Source organism: Oncorhynchus gorbuscha, linkage group LG14, assembly GCF_021184085.1.
Source record: "Oncorhynchus gorbuscha isolate QuinsamMale2020 ecotype Even-year linkage group LG14, OgorEven_v1.0, whole genome shotgun sequence".
Classification (NCBI taxonomy): Eukaryota; Metazoa; Chordata; class Actinopteri; order Salmoniformes; family Salmonidae; genus Oncorhynchus; species Oncorhynchus gorbuscha.
The window spans coordinates 26,174,252-26,193,676 of NC_060186.1; the positions used below are offsets into that span (position 1 = coordinate 26,174,252).

General features: G+C 48.0%; 1 protein-coding gene across 4 annotated transcripts in view; it reads left to right on the forward strand.

Moving 5' to 3' along the window:
* Positions 1-1,466: 1,466 nt before the first annotated feature.
* celsr1a (cadherin EGF LAG seven-pass G-type receptor 1a) overlaps positions 1,467-19,425 on the forward strand; it is a 135,030-nt gene continuing 117,071 nt past the window's right edge. For all 4 annotated transcript variants that reach the window (XM_046297656.1, XM_046297652.1, XM_046297653.1 and 1 more), the window contains exon 1: positions 1,467-5,200. In XM_046297656.1, coding sequence (XP_046153612.1) covers positions 1,651-5,200 — 3,550 coding nt within the window. In that variant the 5' untranslated portion in view covers positions 1,467-1,650. The remainder of the gene's footprint in view (positions 5,201-19,425) is intronic.

Genomic DNA, 19,425 nt, shown 5'->3' on the forward strand with positions numbered 1-19,425 from the left:
TACTGTAGCTAAGAAAGTAATACTAAGTGTATGATGTGTAGTAAGCTGTTAGTAGGCCATGTGCCTCACCCTAATAATTTGGTCTATTTACCCCTCTTAATTTCACCTACTGTTGAGACTTTGGTGCATATAACCCATTTAAGAGGAATGTAAATCATTGAATTTGGTAAGAGCTTTCATTGTCTGCTTATATATCCCCTTTATTTATCCTATGGTTCTGACTTGGTGAACAGGAAGAACACTGTAAGAACGGCCCATGTTCTGAATTCTGTCGCTGTGCATTTGAAAAGTGCTAAACAAATAGTTATATTGGCTACGTCCAACCTAGCCCGCTCATTAATGTCTTAATCGAAATGACGGATTGCCTCTTATCTGCTTGTCGCCATAGTTTGTAAATTTCAATTGGTATTATAAACCACATTTGTTTAAGCAAGTCAGCCATATCAGCTATGTGTTTTTTTTTAAAGGCAGTAAATGAGGCTGAGTGAACTGTGTCGCTGCCAGACAAGGCTCCGTTGATAGACAGGTGTAGCAGTGGTAAGGTGTTGGGACAGCTTTATGTGTAGGCCGTCATTGTAAATAAGAATTTGTTCTTAACTGACTTGCCTAGTTAAATAAAGGTTCAAATAAAACATGTAGGCCCTAACAGTTTCTGGGTGCAGTTTGTCACCCTTATAGTGCAGTTCATTGTATTGTTTAGTGGTGTGTTGTGTATTGTTTTAGCTGGCATGCATCCCCCTTAGTTTTTTGTCCCACTAAGATGTACATGCTCAAATCTCCACTGGAATGAATTAAAGCAGCATACATTACAAATAGGTGCAACGGACACTTTTTCGTTAAACAAGGCTACATTGACATGGATACCAACATAAATGGTAGGATGGAGGAAGCTATGGATTATAATCTAATTTCAATGGATGATCTGGAGAGTTATGCATATTCTGAAAATAGATCATTCATAAACTGTCCATAAATGTGTATAATCCAACTCCATAATACAAATCCACATGGGCCAAATCTAAATCAATATATAATAAATATATTATTTTCAACTATTTATTCAGAATTGATATGCAAATGTTGAGCTCTAGACTACTAACCATGACAATAGCGATTCATTGTCCACATAGCTTACTAATAACATTTTCCAATAGATGGTTGTGTGCTAATGTACCATTTTCCCCAGGTGACAAACACAATACACAACTAAACATCGGGGAAAGTTTGAATGACACCAAACTAAGTTTCATAACAAAGTTCTAGTGGTCCTCAAACACACAACGCGCGTTGTAACAAGCTCTCTGTATTGTCATGGCAATGGTCCGAATGCGCATTCGTCAACAGCTCAGGACACTTCCGAATGTCCATGAGAAAGATCCCCTGCGAAAGTGTCCCGGTGAGCCGAACACAGCAGGTCTATGTTAATCAGCTCTCAGAGGAGGAGGGTGGGCGGTGGAGACCATTTTGTCGTCATTTAAAACTTTGCTCGTAGATTCATGTGACTGCGCTCCGTGGATACTATGGATAATAAGTGTCGTTTCCACTTTAAAACTTCACCATGAAGGATAAAAGAAAAAAGGAGAGGGATAGTTAATGCTTTGGTGGAGATGTTTCGATTAAATTGAATGGGATTTGTTGGAGTTTAAAATCATGGAATTACCGATGTATTGGATCTGGGTTTGTGTTTTATTCAATGTGCCCTTGCTGGGATGTTTCGAGCTACACCTTTCGGAGACGTTACAAACTGGGACCGTTTTGGCAAATTTGTCCCTGGGGCCCGGTTGGACTTACAAAATCGACAGGACTTTAACTCCTAAATACATTCAGAACTTTTTACAAGTGGAATGGCAAGAAGGAGCTCTCCGTGTGTACGGAAAAGTGGATTGTGTGCGTTTATTGAGGAACCCGGTGCCTGTCTATATCAGAATAGGGTCGTTGACGTCTGAAAATTTTGTTTTGACACATTTCAATATATTTGTACACGGACAAGACTGTTTTATCAAATACAAGAGAAAGAGCACAATAGGTAAATTCGACATTCACATCAGTTACCTTTCCAAACTGGAAGCAACTTCCTGCTTATCCGCAGGTAATTTGCTTGTGAATGTAACAAAACTTTTGCCTGCCTTTACGCGAAATACCACATTTTCTGCCTCCTCATGTACTACTGGGAAAGACTTGAGAGCAGTTTTTAAACATGGTAATCTATTGCTGGACGAAGATTACTGTTTGGGACACGGAGAGGTGCATTTGCATTGTAGACTGCGTGCTCTGAGTGACCGGAGCGTCCGCGTCTCCGTGCGCGTGAGTTTGTGGTTGGTGACGGTGGTTGAGGGAGAGACCCATGGGCAGTTATCATCATCATCACACACCATCCAGATTGTGCCTGGCAAATGGAACCACCGAAAACGGAGAAATGTGAACACACCTCCCCAGTTTCAGCTCCCCAACTACCAGGTGTCTGTTCCCGAGAATGAACCATCAGGGACCCGCGTCATCACACTGAAGGCCACTGATCCGGATGATGGAGAGGCCGGTAGAATAGAGTATGGAATGGAGGCCCTCTTTGACAGCAGATCCAACGACTTTTTTGTAATAAACCCTCAGACAGGTGCTATTACAACAGTGCAGCCTTTAGACAGAGAGGTCAAAGACACACACGTCTTCAAAGTAATTGTAACAGACAACGGCTCCCCGCGGCGCTCAGCCACGTCTTACCTCACCGTGACGGTCAGCGACACCAACGACCACGGGCCGGTGTTCGAGCAGACTGAATACCGGGTAACCATACGGGAGAATGTAGAGGTGGGCTTTGAGGTCATGACCATAAGAGCCACTGACGGAGACGCACCCTCCAACGCCAACATGGTCTATAAAATCGTCAACGGCGACGGAGTGAACGCGGGTTTTGAGATCGACCCGCGCCACGGGCTAGTGAGGATCAGAGAGCGGCCCGACAGAGAGACCATGTCCCAGTACCAGCTGATCGTGGAAGCAAACGACCAGGGGAAAGACCCTGAACCCCGGAGCGCCACGGCCACTGTCAACATCTCTGTAGAGGACGAGAACGACAACTACCCCCAGTTCAGTGAGAAACGTTACGTGGTCCAAATCCCTGAGAACGTGGCCGTCAACTCTAAAGTCACCCAAGTTCAGGCCACGGACAAAGATGAGGGGAACAACGCTAAGGTCCACTACAGCATCATCAGTGGCAACGTGAAGGGACAGTTCTACATCCACTCTCCCACTGGGGTCATCGATGTCATTAATCCCCTGGATTACGAGATGATTAGGGAGTATAATTTACGGATTAAAGCTCAGGATGGTGGCAGGCCTCCGTTGATCAACGGGACTGGGATGGTGGTGGTCCAGGTGGTTGACGTAAATGATAACGCTCCTATGTTCGTCAGCACACCGTTTCAATCCACTGTGCTGGAGAATGTGGCCATTGGCTACTCAGTAATCCACATCCAGGCTATAGATGCTGATTCTGGGGATAACGCCCGTCTGGAGTACCATCTCACCGACACCTCCCCTGGTTTCCCCTTCACCATCAACAATAGCACTGGGTGGATCACGGTCGCCACGGAGCTCGACAGGGAAACCACCGAGTTCTATACCTTCGGCATGGAAGCGAGGGATTGTGGGATACCTGCGATGTCATCCTCGGCCAGCGTGAGCATCACGGTCCTAGATGTGAACGACAACATCCCGACCTTCACAGAGAAGGTGTATTCTCTGAAGATTAATGAGGATGCTGTGGTGGGGACCAGTGTGTTGACAGTGACAGCCGTCGACAGGGATGTAAATAGCGTGGTAACCTATCAGATCTCTAGCGGAAACACCAGGAACCGTTTCGCCATCACCAGTCAGAGTGGAGGCGGGCTCATCACCTTGGCGTTACCCTTAGACTACAAACAGGAGCGCCAGTACGTCCTGACGGTAACTGCTTCGGACGGCACACGTTATGACATGGCACAGGTGTTCATCAACGTCACGGACGCCAACACGCACCGTCCTGTGTTCCAGAGCGCCAACTACCAGGTGATGATTAGCGAGGACCGGCCCGTGGGGTCCATTGTGGTCATCATCAGCGCCACCGACGAAGACACGGGTGAAAACGCTCGCATCACGTACATCATGGAGGACAACGTCCCCCAGTTTAAGATCGACCCCGACACGGGCGCCATCACCACCCAGATGGAGATAGACTACGAGGACCAGGCGTCGTACACGCTAGCCATCGTCGCCAGGGACAATGGCATTCCTCAGAAGTCCGATACGACCTATGTGGAGATAATAATCCTGGATGCCAACGACAACACACCTCAGTTCCTACGGGACATGTATCAGGGGACTGTATTTGAGGACGCACCCGTTTACACCAGCGTGCTCCAGATATCTGCCTCCGACAGGGACTCCGGGTCCAACGGAAGGCTGAGCTACACCTTCCAGGGTGGAGATGACGGGGAGGGGGACTTCTTCATCGAGCCCTACTCTGGCATCATCAGAACAGCCAGGAAGTTAGACAGAGAGAACGTGCCTGTGTATACCCTGAAGGCCTTCGCTGTGGATAAGGGGATTCCTCCTCTCAAAGCAGCGGTGGACATCCAGGTGTCTGTGCTGGATATCAACGACAATGCGCCCGTGTTCGAGAAGGACGAACTGTTTATCTACGTGGAGGAGAACAGTCCCGTCGGTTCCGTCGTGGCTCGGATCAGCGCCACCGACCCAGATGAGGGAACCAACGCTCAGATCATGTTCCAGATCGTGGAGGGGAACATCCCAGAGGTCTTCAAGCTGGACATCTTCAAAGGCGACCTCACCGCCCTCACAGACCTCGACTACGAGTCCAGAACCGAGTACGTTATTGTGGTCCAGGCCACGTCCGCTCCGCTCGTCAGCCGGGCCACAGTCCACATCCGTTTAGTCGACATCAATGACAACGACCCGGTTCTGCAAAACTTTGAGATTATCTTCAACAACTATGTGACCAACAAGTCCAATAGTTTCCCCTCAGGGATAATCGGGAAGGTACCTGCCCATGACCCAGACGTGTCGGATAAACTGCACTACAGTTTTGAGTCGGGGAATGAGCTGAACCTGCTAGTGCTGAATGCAGTCACGGGGGAACTGAAGCTCAGCAGAGACCTGGATAACAACAGACCTCTAGAGGCCCCCATGACTGTCTCTGTCTCAGGTAAGAGCACCTCAAATGTATACATGCAAACGGGTGATCCACTTATTACCATGTCTTATTATTATTATTATTATTATTAACTATAATTACCTGTCTTATTAAATGCCTTGTTCATGAATCATATTCTTCTGGACTTGTATTTAGAGGTGTAAAAAAGGTCTATTTTCCTGCTGGCAGAGTTGAATGAGTAAGCAAAATAATTTATTCAAGATGGCTATCTCAGTGGTGATTTGCGTGGTCTGGTATGACCCGAGAGAGTTGAATGAAATGAAGTGAAGAAGCATTTGAAAGTAAGCTATTTTGGGTTTTCACCTGAAATAGTTTGCTGCTTGCAGAGTGGACTAAGGGGAAGAAATATATGTGAGAGAGAAAATAGATATTATATCTATCGTCTGGAACTATGTGTAGTTGACTGCGTGTTCTATGGAAGCAACGCAGAGCTTAGGCCCTAGCCGAAGTGCTGTATATGTTTAGTGAGTGGTAGTTGGAAGGTGTAAGTGTCTGGTTCTACCGTTTTATACTGTTTGTGTGATACTGTATTGTGGTGGTTGCCTGGGTTCATAAAAGGTGCTATTATACCAGGTGCTCTTATTTTTTTAACCAATTTTGTTTTTTCACTGCAGAAATGCGGTTTGCACATATCAACATTCTAGCACGCGAGACACCTTCTTCAAGAAACTCACCTTAGAAGTGAACAGCTTGTGTTGGCCCCTTTTTCACTTAGGTTAGCAGGAATGGCTAAGTGTGATGATCAAAACTGGGGCAAAGTCTGTCTCACGCATTCACGCACTGAAATAGTTCTCCGTGCTTCACATAGCCTTAGTCAGCAGGTCGTGCTGGGTGATTTTGCTGCAATTTCGGTTAAAACGAGGAGTCCTTTTTTTTGCTGATTGTGTTGTACAGCCTATACAGTTTAGTGTAATAAAAGTACGATGGGTTATCTGCATTTATCAGTAAGTCACGCAGAAAACATTTGAGTGAAAAATGCCCTCTTATACAGCAGTATACTTTACTTTATTTCAACTGTAATATAGAGCATTGATGTTATACAGGCCTTCGTATTGACTTGTTTGAGGCAGTAAGTGGAAGAGAGGCATCCTATCCCCATGAGAGATGGGCAAACTGCCCAGCACCTTAAGTCTCGCTCTCACTCTCTCAATCCATCTCTTTCTATTTACCAAGAATGAAACCTCCCTATGCCTTTCCTTCTCAACCTCTCTCATAATTAGTTATCTCGGTGACTTGTCTTTTTCGGTGTAACAAAAGACTGTCTGTCCAGAGGCTCGTGGTCACTAGTGGACCTTCTTTCGCATTCGCCGATAACAATTGGGACTCTTGAGATCTCCTTGACAATGCTGACCCCCGGCTGTCCCTCAAGGGGCACCCCTGCCCACTCCATCACACCATCAGAATAATGCATCTTACACAAACATTCTGACCCCCGACCTCCCTCCTCACTACTCTAGACACACCGTGATGTCAAATGTTAGGTAATCATTAACACTGGTGCTCTGACCTCTCAACTCCCAGGCCCAGGGGAGTCTAGGGACAACAGGAGACCAGACTGAGACAGACACCAACAGCCTGCTCCCGGCTTCCTTCATTAATGAAACACTAGCCCTTCTCTCTCTTTCTCTGTGAGATAATGACATGGCTCAAATTCATTCAGAGGTTTTTTGGAAAATTAAGGTCCAATATTAGGAAACAAATGTTTGTTCCTAAAAACAATGATATTATTAGTTAAATCTGATCTCCTGGGCACAGAGATGGGCATAGTAGTGGTTGCTTCTGATGTGTGAAATTGAACAGTGTTTGAATTAGATATCTATCTAAGATGTCTCTTTCTGTCAATTCACCCATTCAAACTAAGCTCTCAAAATCTGTTTAAATTGATCAAATTGTATTTCTCAAAAACAGGGCAAGATCAGAAAGAACAGGTGTTTTATTCTACCAACAGAAAGGGATTGCAATGGTTTATCTAACCCTCCTGAAAGGCCAGAGGTACTCCCTGCCTGTCAGATATCCCCCAGATAACGCAGGTTAACATTCTAGTCACAACACCACTCTGTCTCTCCCCTTAGAACAACACCGATGAGGCATGGTAGGGGCTGAGTGTTCCCACTGTAATAGAATATCTCCTATCTGGCTAGCTCAACATTCAGCAAGCTTTTCCCTCCGAATTTAGCTCTCTCGTTTTATTCACCATAGTCTTAGTCAAGTCAATGGCTCTTCTTTTATTATCTAATGTCGACTGTCTAATGACTATCTCCTCAGGCTTCGGTCCTGATACCTAAAGTCTTTCTAAGGCCCAGTATACAGAGTTCTGTCTGTGTTATATAAGCAGTCTGTTTGTGTGGCCCTCTGGGCATAATAGAGACGAGGGATGGATGGTGTTACTCTTCTGTAGGCCAACTTTGAGATGTACCGTAATAATGATTTGGAGTGATTGGTGCTAAATCATCATTTCCACTTGGCCTCTCTCTCTCTCTCTCTCTCTCTCTCTCTCTCTCTCTCTCTCTCTCTCTCTCTCTCTCTCTCTCTCTCTCTCTCTCTCTGTCTCTCTGTCTCTCTCTCTCTCCTTTTGGAGGTAAGGAGGGAGGGGCGAAGGGAGGGAGAGCTTGCAGTGTGCCGCTACATGCACCCACTCCTTCGTTCTCCCTGGGGGCCTTTTAGCTAGCGCCGCCTAGGTTTGGCCCTCAACCCCACTCTGTAGGAGCTACGTAGTTTTCTCTCCCCATCTCTCGTTCTCTCTACAGTCTCATTTTCTCTTCCTCTTGCTCTCTCTCATTCTCTCACTTTCTCTGAGGTTTATCTCCAAAGCACCCAGAAGAGGTTTACCGTTTCATGTAAGTCCCATAGTCAGATTTCTGGAGGAACCTAAGAGGTTTCATTTGATTTACATGAGGTCACTACTGCAGCAGCATGAATAAGATAATAAGTTGAGATGTTTTAGTATATTAGGTGCTGTAAGGAGATGTGTGTGTGGGAAAGAGGAGAGTGTGCCTCCTGTCCAGCTGTGCCAGTGTGTATCCCAGCCCTACCTGTCACAATACTACCACTGCTGCCACTGACTGCACTCAACCAGCTGCAACAGAGAGAGGGGGTTATTGGTGTGGCGGAGCTCCTTCCTTTGTCTACACACAACCTCTGACCCCTAACTCTGATGGATGTCCTAACAATGTCCGGAGAGGCTCGTAGAGATGAATCACTACCTATACAGGTGCTGCCTAGAGCAACATTGGCCTGGTCCCAGATCTGTTTGTGCTGTACTGCCAACTCCTTGTGACCATAAGTGTTGGCTATACAGCACACACCGATCTTGGACCAGGCTTTAGTTTAGAATGAAGATAGACACATGACAGATTGGATCTGTCTGTTCGGAAATTGATGGTTTTGTTGACATTTCGTGTGATGTAAGTCATCCTCTATTCATGGACCAGATTGTGTTTACATGTTTATGTGCGTGATGTGGTGGTATATTAGTCTTGGCACTGAAAGTAACTGATATTAGCAAAGCAACTCCCTGGTCATTCCTAAGACATTACAACCTTCTCTCTCCGCTCTTGTCCTCCATTCCTTCTATAACTCTCTATAATCTCTCTCTTCTCTCTTTCTCTCTCTCTTTCTCTCTCAGTGCATGCTGGGAGTTTGAGTGTTTGGTGTAGAGGGCTCTGCCGTATCTTCTTTTCTTGATTCTGTTCTTGGTCTTTCTTTCAATTTTATTTTCTATGGTGGAGGGTTAATGCACAATTTGTTTTAGTGGAATCCACCAGTTTTCTTCAAAGTTAGGGTGGAAGAGGACAGAGTTAATTTCCTGGGGTTTGGAAGGTGTGGTGTGCGCGATGGCTTCTCAGCCTAGCGCGGAGGAGATGCTGTCGATACGGCATGGATTCAGGTGTGTTCCTGAGAATGGAGTTAAAGAGGGTTCTGCTCGCAGTCGGAAAACAGGTAGGAGCTGAATTTATACATTCCGCGTCCAGAATGAACAAAGCTATGGTTGTGTTCGTGAAAAGAGCAAATTTGGTTGGTAGGCTAATTGCTAGTGCAATATTTGTAAGGGGTGTGTTGGTGCCAATTCTGCCTCTTCCATTTCGACAAAGGTGGTAGTTGCAAATTTGCCTCTGTTTATTACGGATGATCAAATCAGGAAAGAGCTGAGTCGTTTTGGTAAGTTTGCTAGCGGTTTTCGTGTCAGCAGGCTTTCAGGCAGATGCCGTGAAGCACGTTGTTTCGTTCCGGAGGCAAGTGTTTATGTTTCTGAACAACAATGAGCAACAGTTAAATGTGCATTTTAAAGTGAGGCATGGGGAGGGGCTCTATGCAGAGTTTGCCAGCACAGATAGTCTATGGTGTTTTGAGTGTGGGGATTTAGGGCATAAGAGCTTTGCATGACACCATAAAGGCCGTAGACAAGGTGAGGGTACAAGCGTCAGTGGGGGATATCGAGGTAAACACGCACGGGGCAATGAGATGTAGACAGCAGAGGCTGGGTCTAGTCATGCCAGGGATGGTGGTGTAGATGAGGCTGGGTCTAGTCATGCTATGGATGGGTTTGGGTCTAGTCATGCCAGGGATGGTGGTGTAGATGAGGCTGGGTCTAGTCATGCTATGGATGGTGAGGTAGATGAGGCTGGGTCTAGTCATGCTATGGATGGTGGTGTAGATGCGGCTGGGTCTAGTCATGCTGTGGATGGTGGTGTAGATGAGGCTGGGTCTAGTCATGCTATGGATGGTGAGGTAGATGAGGCTGGGGCTAGTCATGCTATGGATGGGTCTAGTCATGCCAGGGATGGTGGTGTAGATGAGGCTGGGTCTAGTCATGCTATGGATGGTGGTGTAGATGCGGCTGGGTCTAGTCATGCTATGGATGGTGGTGTAGATGAGGCTGGGTCTAGTCATCCTATGGATGTTGGTGTAGATGAGTCTGGGTCTACATTTACATTTACATTACATTTAAGTCATTTAGCAGACGCTCTTATCCAGAGCGACTTACAAATTGGTGCGTTCACCTTATGACATCCAGTGGAGCAGCCACTTTACAATAGTGCATCTAAATCTTTTAAGGGGGTGGGGTGAGAAGGATTACTTTATCCTATCCTATGTATTCCTTAAAGAGGTGCGGTTTCAGGTGTCTCCGGAAGGTGGTGATTGACTCCGCTGTCCTGGCGTCGTGAGGGAGTTTGTTCCACCATTGGGGGGCCACAGCAGCGAACAGTTTTGACTGAGCTGAGCCGGAACTGTACTTCCTCAGTGGTAGGGAGGCGAGCAGGCCAGAGGTGGATGAACGCAGTGCCCTTGTTTGGGTGTAGGGCCTGATCAGAGCCTGGAGGTACTGAGGTGCCGTTCCCCTCACAGCTCCGTAGGCAAGCACCATGGTCTTGTAGCGGATGCAAGCTTCAACTGGAAGCCAGTGGAGAGAGCGGAGGAGCGGGGTGACGTGAGAGAACTTGGGAAGGTTGAACACCAGACGGGCTGCGGCGTTCTGGATGAGTTGTAGGGGTTTAATGGCACAGGCAGGGAGCCCAGCCAACAGCGAGTTGCAGTAATCCAGACGGGAGATGACAAGTGCCTGGATTAGGACCTGCACCGCTTCCTGTGTGAGGCAAGGTCGTACTCTGCGGATGTTGTAGAGCATGAACCTACAGGAACGGGCCACCGCCTTGATGTTAGTTGAGAACGACAGGGTGTTGTCCAGGATCACGCCAAGGTTCTTAGCGCTCTGGGAGGAGGACACAATGGAGTTGTCAACCGTGATGGCGAGATCATGGAACGGGCAGTCCTTCCCCGGGAGGAAGAGCAGCTCCGTCTTGCCGAGGTTCAGCTTGAGGTGGTGATCCGTCATCCACACTGATATGTCTGCCAGACATGCAGAGATGCGATTCGCCACCTGGTCATCAGAAGGGGGAAAGGAGAAGATTGTGTGTCGTCTGCATAGCAATGATAGGAGAGACCATGTGAGGTTATGACAGAGCCAAGTGACTTGGTGTATAGCGAGAATAGGAGAGGGCCTAGAACAGAGCCCTGGGGGACACCAGTGGTGAGAGCGCGTGGTGAGGAGACAGATTCTCGCCACGCCACCTGGTAGGAGCGACCTGTCAGGTAGGACGCAATCCAAGCGTGGACCTCGCCGGAGATGCCCAACTCGGAGAGGGTGGAGAGGAGGATCTGATGGTTCACAGTATCGAAGGCAGCTGGTAGGTCTAGAAGGATGAGAGCAGAGGAGAGAGAGTTAGCTTTAGCAGTGCGGAGCGCCTCCGTGATACAGAGAAGAGCAGTCTCAGTTGAATGACTACTCTTGAAACCTGACTGATTTGGATCAAGAAGGTCATTCTGAGAGAGATAGCGGGAGAGCTGGCCAAGGACGGCACGTTCAAGAGTTTTGGAGAGAAAAGAAAGAAGGGATACTGGTCTGTAGTTGTTGACATCGGAGGGATCGAGTGTAGGTTTTTTCAGAAGGGGTGCAACTCTCGCTCTCTTGAAGACGGAAGGGACGTAGCCAGCGGTCAGGGATGAGTTGATGAGCGAGGTGAGGTAAGGGAGAAGGTCTCCGGAAATGGTCTGGAGAAGAGAGGAGGGGATAGGGTCAAGCGGGCAGGTTGTTGGGCGGCCGGCCGTCACAAGACGCGAGATTTCATCTGGAGAGAGAGGGGAGAAAGAGGTCAGAGCACAGGGTAGGGCAGTGTGAGCAGAACCAGCGGTGTCGTTTGACTTAGCAAACGAGGATCGGATGTCGTCGACCTTCTTTTCAAAATGGTTGACGAAGTCATCTGCAGAGAGGGAGGAGGGAGGGGGAGGAGGATTCAGGAGGGAGGAGAAGGTGGCAAAGAGCTTCCTAGGGTTAGAGGCAGATGCTTGGAATTTAGAGTGGTAGAAAGTGGCTTTAGCAGCAGAGACAGAGGAGGAAAATGTAGAGAGGAGGGAGCGAAAGGATGCCAGGTCCGCAGGGAGGCGAGTTTTCCTCCATTTCCGCTCGGCTGCCCGGAGCCCTGTTCTGTGAGCTCGCAATGAGTCGTCGAGCCACAGAGCGGGAGGGGAGGACCGAGCCGGCCTGGAGGATAGGGGACATAGAGAGTCAAAGGATGCAGAAAGGGAGGAGAGGAGGGTTGAGGAGGCAGAATCAGGAGATAGGTTGGAGAAGGTTTGAGCAGAGGGAAGAGATGATAGGATGGAAGAGGAGAGAGTAGCGGGGGAGAGAGAGCGAAGGTTGGGACGGCGCGATACCATCCGAGTAGGGGCAGTGTGGGAAGTGTTGGATGAGAGCAAGAGCGAAAAGGATACAAGGTGGTGGTCGGAGACTTGGAGGGGAGTTGCAATGAGGTTAGTGGAAGAACAGCATCTAGTAAAGATGAGGTCGAGCATATTGCCTGCCTTGTGAGTAGGGGGGGAAGGTGAGAGGGTGAGGTCAAAAGAGGAGAGGAGTGGAAAGAAGGAGGCAGAGAGGAATGAGTCAAAGGTAGACGTGGGGAGGTTAAAGTCGCCCAGAACTGTGAGAGGTGAGCCGTCCTCAGGAAAGGAGCTTATCAAGGCATCAAGCTCATTGATGAACTCTCCGAGGGAACCTGGAGGGCAATAAATGATAAGGATGTTAAGCTTGAAAGGGCTGGTAACTGTGACAGCATGGAATTCAAAGGAGGCGATAGACAGATGGGTAAGGGGAGAAAGAGAGAATGACCACTTGGGAGAGATGAGGATCCCGGTGCCACCACCTCGCTGACCAGAAGCTCTCGGGGTGTGCGAGAACACGTGGGCGGACAAAGAGAGAGCAGTGGGAGTAGCAGTGTTATCTGTGGTTATCCATGTTTCCGTCAGTGCCAAGAAGTCGAGGGACTGGAGGGAGGCATAGGCTGAGATGAACTCTGCCTTGTTGGCCGCAGATCGGCAGTTCCAGAGGCTACCGGAGACCTGGAACTCCACGTGGGTCGTGCGCGCTGGGACCACCAGATTAGGGTGGCCGCGGCCCCGCGGTGTGGAGCGTTTGTATGGTCTGTGGAGCGAAGCGGAATGCGACCGGGTTGTTGAGTGGGGAAGTTCTATTCGGTAGACGTTGGCTAGCTGTTGGCTAGCTAGCAGTGTCTCCTCCATTGAGTTGAGTGACTGGCTGCTGAGTCATCCGATAGCCGTAGCACTTTCCGTTATACGGCGCGTTATGCTACGTGAGACACGCAGGGCTGTAGCACACATCATGCTATGGATGGTGGTGTAGATGAGGCTGGGTCTAGTCATGTTATGGATGGTGGTGTAGATGAGGCTGGGTCTAGTCATGCTATGGATGGTGGTGTAGATGAGGCTGGGTCTAGTCATGCTATGGATGGTGGTGTAGATGAGGCTGGGTCGTCATGCTATGGATGGTGGTGTAGATGAGGCTGGGTCTAGTCATGCTATGGATGGTGGTGTAGATGAGGCTGGGTCGTCATGCTATGGATGGTGATGTAGATGAGGCTGGGTCTAGTCATGCTATGGATGGTGGTGTAATGAGGCTGGGTCTAGTCATGCTATGGATGGTGGTGTAGATGAGGCTGGGTCTAGTCATGCTGTGGATGGTGGTGTAGATGAGGCTGGGTCTAGTCATGCTATGGATGGTGATGACGATAGGTCTAGTCATGCTTGTCGATGGTGGTGTAGATGAGGGTGGGTCTAGTCAGGTTATGGATGGTGGTGTAGCTGAGGCTGGGTCTAGTCAGGTTATGCTTGTGGATGAGTAGAGTATTGAGGGGAAGTGTAAGAGACTGGATGGGAGGAGGAGGGTGTCAGGCTGAAAAGGAAAAAGGGGGAGAAGAAAGGAGGTGGGAGGGGAGAGGCCAGTGTGGTCAAAGGCTCCATGGAACCTTTGCCTGGGGGGGGGGTGATTATTTTACTTTTGTTGACTCCTCTTCAACGGGTCCGGAGCGGACAACCAGTCAAGCAGAGGGGTCAAAGTACACATTGAGGGAACTGACAGGGTGCCTGAATGAGACCAAGAGGGAAAAAGTTATCCTTGAAGCCTTTTTTTCTGATCCGAGAAAGTTTGTAATATCAGTACAACATGCTATGAAACATTAGGGGCTTGGTGTCCTCTCACCCAGGAAACGGTTTAGGTTGAGGAAGTGGGTCACAACAGTGCATAAGGGTCTACCTTTAGACACTGTTTAGATGTATAGTTTATTTCTGGCACTGGGGCTTTTGAGCTTTGCTATTGGTCTCTTTCTTTGCTGTCTTGCTCCCACTTCTTATGGGGACTCTTCGAGTAGGCACGCTAGAGATGTGGGAAAGAGGAGTGTGTCGGGTGAATATGTAATATAAAAAAAGTGCAGTTTCTGCAGGAGACACACAGTGATGTGGTGAATGAAGTTGATTGTGGACTCTGGTGGAAAGGGGCAAGTATGTTGAGCCATGGGACACATTTTAGTGCAGGGTTGGCAGGCTGAGTCCTTTTTTTACTGGGTCTGTCTGTAAAACTTTGCTCCTCAAAGGAGGTGGGTAGGCTACTTGTTGTAAAAGCAGAAATTAACAACATTGGTTTTGTCTTTATAAAATGTGTATGCGCCTAACACAGGGAGAGAGGGGGGATCTATTTGGGTGTCTTAGATAGGAACTCTCACAGGTATCGCCTGATGAGACGCTGGTGGTCGGCGGGGATTGGAACTGTACAATGGATTTTTACGAAAGACAGAAATGGGGAATTCAGTGTCAGTGGGAGTGGTAAGGGACATCATTAATCCGTTCAACCTAGAGGATGTTTTGAGAACTAAACATCCCGACACAAGACAGTATACATGGGTGAAGGTCTTTGGGGCTAGGGTGAGTGCAGCCCGACTTCAACATTTTTACTTGTCCAGGAATCAGAGCAATAGGCTGTTGGGCGCTACCATTAACCCTGTGAAATGTTTCGGATCACCACATGACCATGGCTCGGCTGTCTATTTCACTAGGGCCCAAGCAGGCCTATTGGAAGTTTAATGTAAAGCTCTTACAAGATGACACTTTTTGCTTAGGTTTCCAGAACTTTTGGGAAAGGTGGGGTCAGCGAAGAGAGGAGTATGAGTCTCTGAGTCAATGGTGGGATGTGGGGAATGTCCAAATTCGGCTTTTCTGTCAACAGTATACAGCTCTCTCATCCTCAGAGGCTAGGAGAGTATTGGGGGAACTAGAGCGTGGTATTAGTGAGATGGTGGGGCAATGTAGGCCTCCAGACTAATTTAGCTGAATTACATAGGGACCTGGGTAGTCTTTTCCAGGTTAAAGCAAAGAGAGCACTTGTAAGAGCTAGGTTCTCCATGCTCAAGGAGATGGATGCTTCCAGCTCCTTCTTCTTTGGTTTGGAAAGACAGAGCAGTGAAGCCAAGGTTAATGGACATTCCTCTATTGTCCCATGAACTGGCAGAGGCAGTGTTGGACTTGTCGAGAGGTTCTAATGTGAACTTTGGACTGGTCTCTTTAGATCAAGAGAAGGCTTTTGATAGAGTGGACCATGAGTATCTGTTTAATGTGATGTTTGGGAAGTTTTTTGACCTGTGTGAAGCTGTTGTATGCCGGGGCATCATGTATGGTCAAGGTGGGATTCGGGCTCAGCAGGCCAATCTGGGTGAGACGGGGTATTAGACAAGGATGCCCTCTATCTGGGCAGTTATATACACTAGCCATTGAGCCTTTTATGGGCCTGCTACGCAGTAGACTGCAGAGAGTGTGCTGGACAGGCATGGGTGTAGTGACAGTCATAGCAGTGTCAGCGTATGCAGATGACGTTTCTGTGATGGTCAGAGATGGGAAGGAAATGGAGGCACTAGAGAATAGTCTGAAGGTGTATGTGGGAGATTTGTCATGTAAACTGGGGCAAGAGTAAAGCTCTGTTATGTGCTTCCATGTGGTTTGCAGTGGGATTGTGAAGGGCTTAACATGTTGGGGGTGTACATGGGCTTGGAGATGTGGGTCAGGAAGAACTGGGAGGGGCTGTCACAGGCAGTGGTGTCAAGACTGGCCAGGAGGAGGTGGGTCCTGTCCCAAGTGTCATATAGAGGGAGGGTGCTGATAATCAATAACCTGGTGGCATCTTCCATGTGGCATAAACTGGCTGTCCTCAACTGCTCGCAGACCTGCAACGCAAGCTGGTTGGCTTTTTCTAGTCGGGCCATCACTGGCTGTGGGCAGCAGTGTTGTACATGACCGTCCACGAAGGAGGACAGGGCCTGGTGGAACTGGAGAGCAGGGTGGCTGCGTTCCGACTAAAGGCGGCGCAGAGACTGCTGAACAATACTGATGTTGGTTGGAGGGAACCAGCATGTGGACTGCTGAGGTGAGCTGGCGGATTAGGGTTGGGATTTTTACTCTGCAGTGCTGAGGGCCTGGCAGCTGCTGAGGGCCTGGCAGCTGCTAAGGTCAACACGAGAAGGGGGTGTGGAGCCTGGGCTGTGGGTGTGGGAGGAGCCTATCTTCCACAACCCAGCCATTCTTTTGAGATCGGTTCAGTCGGCCACCCTGCAGAGGCGACTGATGGTAGTGGGCTTACTAAGGCTGGGTGACCTGCGACTGCTGGAAAAGGAGGGGTGGAAAACCCTGGACGTCCTGGCATAACAAACAGGAATGACTCTTAGGCTGCTGGAGAGTTCCTGGAGGAGGTCCAGGAGGCACTGTCTGAGCCGGTAAGGGGGGTGTTTGAGCAACCGAAGGGGGAGGGGCCACCAATGTTTCTGCCACTGCAGGTGACGGCAGAGACTGGGGACTGGCAAGGGGGTCTGGAGGACATGTTCAAATCTAACACTCCGAGTTTGAGGATGTGGGAGGTAAAGCCCTCTACAACCTCTGCATCAAGGTGAGGAACATTAGGAGCCTACCAGGAGTGAAGGCACATCAGTGGCAGGGGGTATGTGGGAGGAGAGTATGGTGGGTTTTAGATGGAGGGGGCTCTACAAGCCCCCAGCACCAAAGAGGTCAGGGGACCTCCAGTGGAGGGTTCCACATGGAGCCCTGGCCACTAACAGCTGCCTGGCACGGGTTGAACCGGGAGTCGGGCAGGGGTGTCCTTTCTGTGTTATGAGAGAACACTGTGATTCATGTGTTTTCTGTGTGCACCAGGTTAAGGCCATTAATATCTCTGTTGGAATGCCTGTGTGAGAGGTTGGGGGTGGGTTTTACTGTTGGGATGTTTATAATGGGGTACAGGTATTCAAATAAGGAAAAGGCCAAATGTGTTTTGTTGGATTTTCTGTTTGCCCAGGCAAAGTTGGCTATTTCGATAACAAGGTGGGGGAATAGCAGACCTTTTGCTATTATTTAACGGGATGGTCTCTGCGTGCCTTAGGTTAGAATTTGAGTTCTATAAAATACAAAAGTGTGTAGATGTTTCAGGAGATATGGTGTGTTGGGGGGCTGTCTGTACAGCTAGGGAAGATGTATTGGATATACGGTTATAGAAGTTGAGTTTTCTGTTTGTTATTGTGATGTGTGGTGTTTTGTATCGTGTGGCAGAGGGAAAGGTGAGTATGGTACATGTATGCAATACAGGATATATTTAGGTGTTTTATTTGAAGGTGGTGAGGTTTTAATACAATTAGAATGTTTCAATAAAGAAACATTCTAATTGTATTAAAACCTGGTTTGGAGGCTATGTCTGTCCTTGGTGTCTATAGAAACTGTTATTAGATTACAGGAACAGTATGGGTCTCACACACACTCACAGACTTTGAACAAAACACCAGGCTATGCCTAGAATCCCCACAGCAGCCAAGGGAAGAAATACAGCTCCCCATAACTCGCTGGTTGGAACCAAGCCTAGAGTATTTCAATCCTCGTATTTCAACGTTACAATATTACATTTGATTAACTTAAACAGAACCAAATAAGTATAATGCATTCAGAAAGTATTCAGACCCCCTTTTCCACATTTTGCATTTTGTTACGTCACAGCCTTATTCTAAAATGTATTAAATCGTTTTTTTTCCTCAACAATCTACACACAATAACCCATAATGACAAAGCAAAAACATATGTAAATATTACATTTACATAATTATTCAGACCCTTTATTCAGTACTTTGTTGAAGCACCTTTTGGAAGCGATTACAGCATGACGCAACAAGCTTGGCACACCTGTCTTTGGGGAGTTTCTCCCATTCTTCTCTGCAGATCCTCTCAAGCTCTGTCAGGTTGAATGGGGAGCATCGCAGCACAGCTATTTTAAAGACTCCAGAGATGTTAGATTGGGTTCAAGTCCGGGCTCTGGCTGGGCCACTCAAGGACATTGAGAGGCTTGTCCCGAAGCCACTCCTGCGTTGTCTTAGCTGTGTGCTTAGGACCGTTGACCTGTTGGAAGGTGAACCTTCGCCCCAGTCTGAGGTCCTGAGTGCTCTGAAGCAGGTTTTCATCAATGATCTCTCTGTACTTTGCTCCGTTCATCTTTCCCTCGATCCTGACTAGTCTCCCAGTCCCAGCCGCTATAAAACATCCCCACAGCATGATGCTGCCACCCCTATGCTTCATCATAGGGTTGGTCCCAGGTTTCCTCCAGATGTGATGCTTGGCATTCAGGCCAAAGAGTTCAATCTAGCTTTTATCAGACCAGAGAACCTTGTTTCTCTTGGTCTGAGAGTCCATTAGGTGCCTTTTGGGCTGTCATGTGCCTTTTACTGAGGAGTGCCTACTGTCTGACCACTCTACCATAAAGGCCTGATTGGTGGAGTGCTGCAGAGATGGTTGTCCTTCTGGTGGTTGTCCCATCTCCACAGAGGAACTCTGGCGCTCTGTCAGAGTGACCATCGGATTCTTGTTCACCTCCCTGACCAAGGCCCTTCTCCCCCGATTACTCAGTTTGGCCGGGCGGCCAGCTCTAGGAAGAGTCTTGGTGGTTCCAAACTTCTTCCATTTAATTTTTTGGTACCCTTCCCCAGATCTATGGCTCGACACAATCCTGTGTCGGAGGTCTATGGACAATTCCTTTGACCTGATTTCCAAATCATGTCCACTCAATTGAATTTACCACAGTTGGACTCCAGTCAAGCTGTAAAAACATCTCAGGAATGATGAATGGAAACATGGTGCATCTAAGTTCAATTTCGAGTGTCATAGCAAAGAGTCTGAATACTTACAGTTGAAGTCAGAAGTTTACATACAGTTTAGCCAAATACATATAACTAAATTTTTCACAATTCCTGACATTTAATCCTGGTAAAAAATTCCCTGTCTTTGGTCAATTAGGATCACCACTTTATTTTAAGAATGTGAAATGTCCGAATAATAGTAGAGAGAATGATTTA